The sequence below is a fragment of the Phalaenopsis equestris genome, unplaced genomic scaffold (assembly GCF_001263595.1).
Source record: "Phalaenopsis equestris unplaced genomic scaffold, ASM126359v1 Scaffold000002, whole genome shotgun sequence".
Lineage (NCBI taxonomy): Eukaryota > Viridiplantae > Streptophyta > Magnoliopsida > Asparagales > Orchidaceae > Phalaenopsis > Phalaenopsis equestris.
Window position 1 is genome coordinate 27,555,885 of NW_018164444.1, and position 11,459 is coordinate 27,567,343.

The window sequence follows — 11,459 nt, forward strand, 5'->3', positions numbered from 1 at the left end:
ATATATATATATAATAGCCTACTAGAACTCAAGAACCTAATGAATGATACATTGGTTGTTTCGGGTAATGGAAGCAAACTTAGCCATTTGTTAGTTGGCTCCCTTCCTAGAACCCGAAGCAGAGGTAAGCCTAAATTGGGACGCTCTCAAGATATGTGATTCTACGAGTGTTTGGCAGAATTTTTGGCGTAGAGGTTACACGTCTACGTTTTAATCTTGATTTTTGGGTATAAATGCATTTTTCTTTTTTGGGAACTTAGTGTGTGTTGTATACCAAGTGGCTAGGGTGTCATTAGTTGGGCCCTCTCATCCAACCTATTTGTACCTTTCCTTTTTAATATATTAGCCCTTGGGTTCTTTTAATAGCAAAATAAAATTAATTAGGATTACATAAAGTAAAAAGATGACTATTTGAATAGTTTTAAGTTAATAGTTAATGAAAACAAAATAAATTAATTAAATTTTAGTAATATGAATACCATGTTTATTATTGGTATCAATTTTAGAAGAGTCTAGATCAAGACAAATCCAAAAACAAATATCATCGTTACCGATGTGGGTACTACTACTCTTAAATTATAATATCATTTTTATATCCCTTCTAAACCAATTGTATAAATAATTATTCATGCTTCATTAATAAATTTGATTCTTCTATTCTTAATTTTTATCGGTTATATTAATATGAATACTTATAGCCTCACATTATAAAATGTTTTATGCATTAGAGTAATAAATATTACATATTGAGTGATAGGAAATTATGAATGATATGAATTGCATAGATTGATCTTATGTGTATGTTTAACTATGATGGAGTCACATCTTTATTGTACTAGTGGCGAACGCTAAGGTACATGTGCACGTAAATAGAAAAAATTATTGATATTAAAGTATCTTAACTTGTAAAAATTTTAGACGATGATCCTATGATGATTATATAAATAAGAAATGATAGTGACATATTAGTGATATAGTAAAACACCTTAAATATTATGAAATATCGTGAGTGATTATATTCATAAACTACTACATATTTTAAACTGATTTTTATTAAAGCTTAAATGACATGTATATTGTTTTATTTTTATTATGATATTGTAGTTTAAGAGTGTGAAGATTCACTGGCTTTTCTTATTTCACTGTTATTTTAAACTAACATTTAATATTTAACTAAGTGATTAAAATATGTGTGATATACAAAAAAATGTTTATAGAAGATACGAATAATCAGTAATAAAGTAAATTTAATTGTACTGATTTAATTTACTTTCTTTAATGATGCTTTTATTAATTTAAATGTTATAGAAAAATGAATATAAAAAATTTTAAGTTTCACTGTCTGACCGTTTGTTCTCACCTTGATTAATTTTAAGCCTTGGGAAGAGTCATGACAACGAAATCCAGCAACGACAACCGATGCTTATCACCTTCCAGGGAAGGCAATCCGAATGAATCACTTGTAACCATAACAGCGACTTGTTAGATCAAATAAATGAAGTGAGGGTTTATTTGGTACAACTTATTTGTTGCGGTGCATTTTAAAAACACAGGCGGAGGCATTTGATTTGGGCATGTGGGGTGTGTTTTGCAATAATTTGTGAAAAACTTTATCAAATGTGATCGCGGGTTTGACCTCGCGGCCCACGTACCTGTGAAATATTTTACGGGTCTACCCTCTTGGCTTCATCTGCCCTCATCCCATCCCAGAGAGCAGAGTTGCAGAGGAGAATAAGATCGAAGGATATGCTTGCTCGCCACTTGTCGCACATTGCCTCGCTCGTCATTGCAGGCCAAAGCCTCATCTACATCACTCCCGATCTCCTGGTTTCGCCCAAAACCAATGTCTTTGTGAATGAAACCTTGCAATATAGTTGAGATTAGAGCTATAGGGAAGGCCGCCATGGGATCACGACATACAAAGACCAGCGATACTCTCATCTTTCTCATCCTTCTGCTCCGGTCCTACCAGAAACCATCGGGGAAGATAAACCTGTTCACGCCATCCTTCCAAATGTGGATATTAGAATTTTGGATTCCAGTGTGGCATTTCTTCCTAGCTAGTTGACATTTTTGCTATTATTAGAAAATTAAGGCATATTTATATTAGCATTGATTTTCTTCATGTGAATTTGGTGACAAGATTTGTTTTATTATTTATTTTATTTTTAGATTTTTATATTATTTTTGTACTATTATGAAGTGGTTTTTTTTTTAATTATCAAATATATAACCATGACAGTTTATTACAAACAGCACAACTACACAAGAGCAGAATAATCATTTGTCCAGAAACAGTTACAAATCAATTGTTTTTCAAACACACAAATCAAATAGTCAGTCAGCTCATCCGGATCAACTGTTGATCAACAGCTCATCTGGATCAGCTTATCTGAATAAGCTGAATAAGCTGCAACTGCCCCAAACAGACCATGAATCCCTTCCACGATGCAGATTCCATAGATTAAGAACCTTTACCTTGAAGACTTAAAATGAAATATCCAAGAAGTCAGAGTTTCAACATAAAGATAAATTTACCATTTTTTGACGTCACATGAATCCAAACGAGTTTATCGAGTGGCTCTGGACCTTGGAATGTCTTTAAGTGTCAAAACGTCCGACTGGATGACATGACAAAACTAGTCACCAACAAGTTAAAGAATAACGCAATATTTTGGCGGCAAAATTTGAAATACCTATGCAAACGTGAAGGAAAACATAAGATCACTATTTTGTCTGTAATAAAATGGAAGATGCGGCACCAATACTTACCAATTCGCCATATACCAGATGTTCAAACCCCATTTTCAAAAGTATAAATACCACATCACCGAGAACCACCACATATTACAGGCAAGGTTCAACCACAGGATTTTACGGCCAAAGTACACAGAGAAAAATCCAAGCCGATCCTGCCTGAGAAGGAACTAGTTTTGAGTGGAAAACAGGTGGTACCAACCAGCATTCCTGAATCTATCCCTATCAGGAAGTGTTTCAAGTGTCACTAATTTGGGCATATTGAATCAAATTGTACAATGAGAAGAACAATCTCATTCACTGATCGGGAAGCAATTGAAGAAAAGAAAAATACACAGTAGACATGAAAAAGAGAGATGACACAAAAGAGTACCAGTTGTCGGCCAACGAGAAAGAAATGCGAACGATTCCAGTTGAACCCAGAAAAGAGATTCCAAATAAGATGACAGTAGCTGTTCTAAAAGGTAATGAGTATGATGTAATAGGCATTTATGCAGAATATAAGGTTATGGTGCCTTGAACTATATTTCTACAGGCGTTCGGAGGAGCATCAACGGGATTGACAGTGGATATCCTAAAGGGCTGTGAGTTTGAGGATCTAATATATGAACACAGGGCAACTTCAAATAAGATCTCAAACTTTTTAGATATATATCCATACCTCTTGAGTTGCCCCTACTAAGAGAGGTCCAACTCGTCAAAGATGAGAAGATTTTGAGTTATTTCTGAAAGATTATATAAAGTTATTCAAATATTAGATTTAGTTAAGTAGTGTGCCCACCATAAATGTCCAAACAAGAGGGACGAACCACAGCTTTTAAAATTATTTTAGGAAATTAATGGGGAAGAAAATTCTTCAATGAGAACTAGTGAAGAAGAATTCCCTCCTGAGTGGTTACTAGTAGGAGTGATGCAAAATTTCACAAATTTCATCCCAAAGTTAATTTTTCCTCATATAATTGTTTATCAGGTACATTTTGCTGAGTAAGAGATGCGAAAGAAGAAGGTTTCATACTTGAAAGCTTGATTTACAATGTGGAATGTTACAATATACAATTTTGTTACAATGTGGAATGTTACAAGGCTATATTCCGCTCCAGGTCAGGATGTGTCAAAAGAGGATGCATGTTTATTCTATCAATATGTATTGTGGAATGTCAGTGCCTACAAGATTGACTTGTCAGGAGATTATTTCATTCTCGATACCTTCAACAAAGCCATCATTACTACTACGAGGAAATAGAAGCTTCGACAGATGAGGTCAAAGCTCTCCATAGTCCGAGAGACTAACGTGGGCGGGTGAATAAAGCCTCGGATGTGCGAATAATGTCGGAGGCTGGCAAATAACACAGCGAGCTCGCTGATAACGTTGCAGGCTTGGTGTAGAGACAGTAATGGGCTTCTCCCGAGATGTCCTTCGTCTGTACCGAACTTGTCCAGACCTGAGAGGGTCGATCGCCTCTCCCACGAGGAATTGGCGCCTCCTTTCTATAGGGGGATTCAATCCTAGTTATTTAGGGCTTATATATGTGATTCCTGTTATTAGTTTCTAAGTTTTTCGGGTGAGTTTGTTTAGTACAGCCATAGACATCCGTTCCTCCCTTCGAGTGATGTATATGAGAGATTGAATAGTGCTCCGACTGTATTTCTCTCCCGATGTGGAGATTATCTTCCGTATCCCCTTTCACATCCTCCCCACATCGCTCCTGGTCGCCGTATCTTGCTGTAGCCACCCGCAACAGTAGTCCGATTGTTGTTTTCTATAGTTCAAGCCGCCATCAATGCCTTCCCCTCCCTCCTCTTTGCTGTCATCGCAGTTCCAGCCTTCCACGTTCACAACCGCCACTGTTCCCTCCCTCACTTCACTATTTTGATCGCTGCCCAACCATCCATAACGCGTATGTCATATGGAAAAAAGTACACCTGCTATTTTCTTGTTGTCCTTTGATCGTTTCAACCTTCACAGCCGCCACTGTTCCATCCCTCGCTTCACTCTTTCGACCGCTGCCCAGCCATCCATAACTTTTCTGTCTAGAAAAAAGCATGCCTGCTATTTTCTTGCTGTCCCCTGGCCGTTCCAGCCTTTCCCATCATGCCTCGCTTCTCTGCTTGCTGCCCTCACTGTTCCAACCCTCCACCTCGCTGCCAATGCGATTCCATCCCCTCTTCTTGCTCTTCCAACCACCTAAAACTCATTTCAGCCATCTATATTCGGTCCTAAACCACCTAGCAGACCTCCACCACACATGTATCGAGCTCTAGTGAGAGTATACGTTGTACTTGTTGCTATTTCTCTTTCAAGTGTGTTTGATTGCAACCGCCTATTTACTTTCAATAATAATATTTGATTTTTCTATTGTGGCTTGGATTAACTACGATATCACATCTGGAAATAATTTATCTGTGTGAAGGCCTATCCATCAAATACAGCGTGACAAATTTAACCATGAACACTGATTGGCTCCTTCTAGTGAATTGCCAATGTTATAAACCTTTCCATACCAGGGCCTCTGCCATTTTGACCCCATAAAGATTTTAATCTATTGATAAGAAGAAATAAAAGAAAACAATAAACACAGCTCATTAATCTTTGGTGTAATGACTATGGTGTATAGTTCAAATATATTAGATGATGCCCAATTTACCTGAATTTATCTAACAACTACCTAAAAACTTATTGTTCATCTCTTTCTAGTTCCTCAACTACCTAAACCTTAGAGCTTTAGATGCTCCAAAATAATGTTATTAGAGCTCGAGCCCAGATAATTAAAATGCACGCAGCAACAGTTCATAGTTCTAACAGGGGTTCTAAGGAAATAATGTTGCTAGCGTTAGCCAAGTAAGCATTTATTACAAACTTCAAAGCAATTTATATGCTTAATCACATGTCTATCATTACTGAACTGCACACCTTCTTATAGAACAAAAATTTCAAAAATTAAAAAAAAATTAAACCTCCTAGAAGTTCATGAAAGAAATTATGAATGTTGAAATGTGCGGTCAATTCCAAAAAATAGAACTAATAACAAGCTCAACACTTTTATCTGAAAAATTATTGTCACTTCAAAGAAAAGAAATACTAAAGACAAGTGTTCTTCTCCCCAAGAGATGCATCAGAAAATTTGGAAACTTGAGAAGAGTAATATCATCCCTTACCACTGAGGGATCTTCTAATGCCTCCGTTGCCCATAAGGGTCTATCGTACTTTTCACGTCCCATGAAGGTCCTAATAGGATCCTGCAATTGAGAAGTTTTATATCATCTATGAAAATGAAATATGCATAACCTGAACAACACTATTAAATTGCTACTAAAAAATCTAAATTTGTAAATTTAATGTAGAATTAGCATTTTAGGGCATTATTTTTTTTCAATTGACTAAGAAGTATTTACTCATAAGCTTATAGAAGATTAAAGGCACATCAACAGCTCATCATCATGAACAGTAGTCAGTAGCAAGAAAATGACAATATGGTAAAACAACTGGTAGCTAAACTACCTTTACTAAAAGTTAACTACATAGGCACAAATATTAACGTTCGAACATGATTAAGAATTACATTTTTAAATGAATAATTGATTCCTAGACATAAAACTCCAATTTTCTAATGCAATGAACAAGAATACTGCATGCATGAAGAGTGAATTTAAAAATTCAGCAGCTAAACAAAATTTTTTTGAAGCTATAGTTGTATTTCCAGATTGTTTTGCATGGAACATGCAAAAGCAAAAATTCATCAAAGAAAATTAAGCATTATGCATGAGCTATAACTGGTGTTCCACATCATTATTATTCATAGTTATCTATAATCATACATGATACTTCTCATGCAAAGTCTCATCTCAAATTTCTAAGCATAAAATAATTTGTAAGAGAGAGTATCATAAGATCTAATAGCATGCGGACAACCCGTGTCATTCATATCTAGGAAAGTGTTCGGATACCGGAATTAACCCAAATTATAATAGAAGAAGTAAATATTATTACTGAAGACAAATAGACGGTTACACCAACACACTTGAAAGGAAAAATATAATACACGACACCCGAAAATCTGAAATAGCAACAAATATGACACAAATACTCAACTAGAGTGGATCTCAGGGTAGTGGTGGTGATCAGCGAGAGTTTGGCTTTTCAGAGAGGTAGCAAAGAGTGAGTGAAGGCTGGAAGGCGCGGCGGCAGCAAAGGATGAGAACAACAGCAGCGAAGGAGAGGAGTTGCGGCAAGAGCAACAAGCTAGAAGGAGAGGAATAGAAGGTTGGGCGGCTGGAACGGCATGAAAAAGTTGTTTCGGGCGGCTGCGGTGAGGTTGAATCTCGGCGGAAGCGACAAGGGATGCGCGGGTACTATACGACAGCCAGGGAATGATTGTCTAGGGTAGCGGTAGCGAGGACGAGTAGTTGGAATGGAGAAATTGCAGGGAAAGCAATTAGGTGCAGCTGTTTGGGGACTGCTGCGAAAATAAAGGTAGGCCAAGAGCGACATGGAGAAGATGCAGTAGTGAATGGGAAAGATAAACACCACATGGAAACCAGGATACAGTCGAAGCACTACCTAAAATCCTAGGATACAGCCCTCGCATGGAAGAAGAGACGTTCGTGGTCGTCTCAATACAAAACACATCAAAAATTAATTTTCATGCCCTGATAAAACACAAATAATGACTAAAAAGAAACTATATGAAATGAGAACACTTGCTACAAGGTGGAAAGAAATTTGAACGACTGTCGTTCGGTTCAGTTCGGTTCAACGCCTCTAGCGCGATCGGTGAGCAACATTGGTGAGAGGAGGGGGGGGGGGGGGGGGTATGGTTGGATAGAGCTGATGCTAGAAACCCTCAAGTATAAACAGAATTATATTAGCTCTAATACTAAATGATATTGAAGTTAACCCAAATCATGATTAAAAAAAATAAATATTATTACTGAAGGCAAATAGGTATTTACAACAAACACAATTGAAATAAAAAATACAACATGACACCCGAAAACTTGAAATGGCAACGAACACGACACAAATACTCAAACTAGAGTGGACCTCAGGGTGTTGGTGGTAGTGGTCGGCAATGGTTAGCAAAGAGTGGATGAATGTTAAAAGACATGGCGGCAACAAAGGATGAGGATGACGGCAGCGAAAGAGAGAAGTTAGCAAGGGCAGCAAGCTGAAAGCAGAGGAAAGGATGGTTGGGCAAATGAGGAAGGGGATAGAGAAATAAACACCACATAACCAAGATACAGTTGAAGCACAACTTGGAATCCTATGATACAACCCTCAAAGTGAAGAAGAGATGTCGGCGCTGTCTCGAAACAAAACACATAAAAAACTAACTTCCAAACCCTAATATAATAAACATATAGGAAATGGCTAAAATGGAATGAAAGGAAATAAGAAAGCTTGCTAAAATTGGAAAGAAAATGAACAATTGTCGTTCGGTTTGGTTCAGAGTCTCTTGCGCAGCCCGTGAGTTGTTTTGTATCAAGTTTTGTATTGTATGTATGAATATTTACATGCATAATACTCAATTCTTATGTATTTATATATCCAACACCTAAATTTCAATTTTAACATATATGCCACCTTCCGTATGCATGAAAATAAGTATTTCACCTATTAAAAGTTATAAATGTGGTATATTTTTATGCGATATGAAAGATTTGGGTGGAAGAAATGTCGAAGTAAAATTTATGTGTTAGATATGTAAATATAAGAATTGGTTGGCATGCATGTAAATGCCCATTGTATGTAATAATGCTAACAAGTAGTTAAGGCTGCATTCAGGATTCGCTAAATATTGGAAGGAGAAAAAGGGGGACAGGATATCCTCACCAATTCCCATTAGGGAAATTGGCACATTGCATGCAATGCATTCTTGTGTAATGTGAAAACACATAAAACATGGCATAGAATGTCTCAAAATATGCATGTTTTCTCATATATTTCATGGCAAATATCTTCATAGACTAAGATTTATCTGTAAAATTATTTTATGCATTGGAAATTTTGTGATGCAGCTTCTATCACAATATTTATGCCGTTTACATGTAAATGCCTTTTTTTTTTGTCTTAGGATGTACAGAAAATGGCTTCAATATTCATGTATTATCTGCAAATTGAAATCACATGATTTCTTATCGTTAAATATAATAGAAAAAATTACAAACAACATTTTTCTAGCGCAACAGCACAACTATTCATCATCCTCAAACAACAAAAGGGCAATCAACCTAAGAAGAAAAAAAAAAAAAAGTAAACGCAAATCATTGTTCATATCATATTGATTTTATCTCTAATTAAATGAGCACATGAACCTGGACTACTTTTTTAGCTGCACAATGAAAATAGCCGGTAATTTAATTTACCTTGTACTTGACAGAAATAGAGTAATATTCTAATGAACGGTTTCCCTCTCGCAGCTCTAAAATATCACGCGCAAGTTGTCTTGCCGTAGCTTCCACTGAAGGGCTACTAATGCATTCAAAATCATTACACAGTTCACCGAAGTCCATTGCATCAACTATCTTATCAGATTCTGATCTTTCATTCATCAAAACAGTGCTTGCCTTCACATCTTTCGACTCATCCAGAACTGTCAAGAGCATATCTCACTTAGAAAATTAATCTTAATGATGTTTTGCCAATCTGACTGCCAAATTTGATATGAATTTAACACGATGCCGTAAACAATAATGCGAACAGCCTAATTGAACTACTGGAAGCCAAATCTCTAAAAAATTCCCAGTAAAAACAACAGGAAAGAGGAAAATACACAGATGAATGCTCTACCGTGCAGTTTTAGAGGGTGACGATGGCGAGAGGGAGTGGTTCTGGGTTGGAATCGGCGCTGAGACAGCCGGCGATGATGAGGAGCATTGCCGGCGCCGCCGCTCTGGCAGAAGGCGGTGGTCCACGAGAGAGCGTTCATCGTGAAATCTCATTCTGACGAATGCGCGCGGTCAGTGGGCTCCAACTATAAAACGAGAGCGATTTCCCCTCGGCTAAGAGAAGCAGAGGTAACCCTTGCATCCATGTGGATAAGGTGACGGGCATGCAGGTAGAAGTTTAAGCTGGAAATTTACATACACGTCAGCAATTTATAAGTAATTACATAGGAAACATCTAACATTTGATATTTGCATTTAACACACTTCGTTTTCGTACTTTGTATTCTTATAATAAGTTAATAATAGATGTATTTTCAATTTTGATATTAATGATTTGTAATTCTCATATTTGTTGTGTCGTGAGACTAAATTATTTTAGTTGTGTTGTATACCCGGCTTGTTGGTTGACATTCTCGGTATATGATCTCTCAAGTCAGGAGTTTGAATCCCCTCGAGCGACGTGAGTCTTAAGAAGATGATGCTTGAATTGTTAGGCATATTAGGAGTAATTGGAGGCTCTTATAATAATCTTTAATCAGTTCTTATATATATATCACTTAAGTTCTAATGTAGAGCAACTCAACAATTAAGACAATAAAAAGCTAAAAGCATAATGGCCATCATTAGGATTCAAGTTGTGGATGTTAATGGAGTAATTGATCAGGTGATGGATTTATTCTTGAAAATGTTGTATGGCTATGTGATATGAGAAATTAATTCCGAATATGAAATGTCCTCGAGAGTGTGAGGTTGATATAACCGTGTTTGAATGGTAGTAAGAGGCTGACAAGTAGTTGGTGAGTTATCGATATAATAAGTTATGATTTGGAGTGATAGCTCTTAGGGCCGACTTCGAGAGGTATTTTAGAATAGTGTTTTCTAATGATGAAGCACGCCATGACGACGAGCAATTTAATAAATAGCAAAAATCAGAGATGGATTAAGAATAAGAGAACTAATTCGTTTGATTCGATACATTTATCTCATATGTTGGTCAAAATGATGATTGAAAATTTTTTATTTTTATAGCCTAAGAAAACTATAGTAATGTAATTATTTGTTGTTAAATATCTTTCATAGAGATGGTGGATTTAGGCATACTGTGAAATTAAAGATTAATTCCTATGAAAAAAAATATATTATAAACTGACAAAAAGCATAAACATAAGTAGATGGAGGATGGCAAATGAAGCATCGTTAATATTATTAAGTACAAAAATTGAAGAACAATATTTTTGATATTTACTAAAAAAAATATCATTTAGGAACTTATAACTCGATTATCAACAAGTGCTTCTAAACATAAGATCAAGGATTGTCCCTTAAAAGTCGAGAGCGATCCATTTTGACAATTGTAAGCGAAAATTTTCAAATTTTGTTTTAGGTGTTTAACATCTTTAGTGCAAACCAGTAAACACATATTTATAAATATCAAGTTGAGATTGTGTTGATATGATCAATAATGCGGATTGTTTTTATTGACACATTTCTAAGATGGGGATGTTATGATTTGCATCTTTGATAATAGAAGAGTGATGGTTCATCATTCTTATATAGTGTGGGTGCAATGAATGACAACCCTTTAAAGAGGGATGATGCCCAATAAGCACATATTTATAAATATCAAGTTGAGATTGTGTTGATGTGGTCAATAATGTGGACAATTCTAAGCGAGAAATGTTATGGTTTGCATGTTCTGATGCTAGAAGAGCGATGATGGTTCATCATTCTTATATGTTGTGGCTGCAATAAATGACAACCCCTTAATAAGGGATGATCAGGATTCAAATGTTAGATAAGTGTTATGTGGACATTAC

At 36.2% G+C, this 11,459-nt stretch overlaps 1 protein-coding gene across 1 annotated transcript in view; it reads right to left on the reverse strand.

The window, feature by feature from the left end:
• LOC110030955 overlaps positions 1–9,805 on the reverse strand; it is a 19,388-nt gene extending 9,583 nt beyond the window's left edge. Inside the window, exons 1-3 of the mRNA XM_020733961.1 lie at positions 9,545–9,805; positions 9,121–9,347; positions 5,914–5,994 (exon numbers count right to left, since the gene is read on the reverse strand). Of these exons, the coding sequence (XP_020589620.1) occupies positions 5,914–5,994; positions 9,121–9,347; positions 9,545–9,683 (447 nt within the window). The 5' untranslated portion in view covers positions 9,684–9,805. The remainder of the gene's footprint in view (positions 1–5,913; positions 5,995–9,120; positions 9,348–9,544) is intronic.
• Between the last annotated feature and the right edge of the window lie 1,654 nt (positions 9,806–11,459).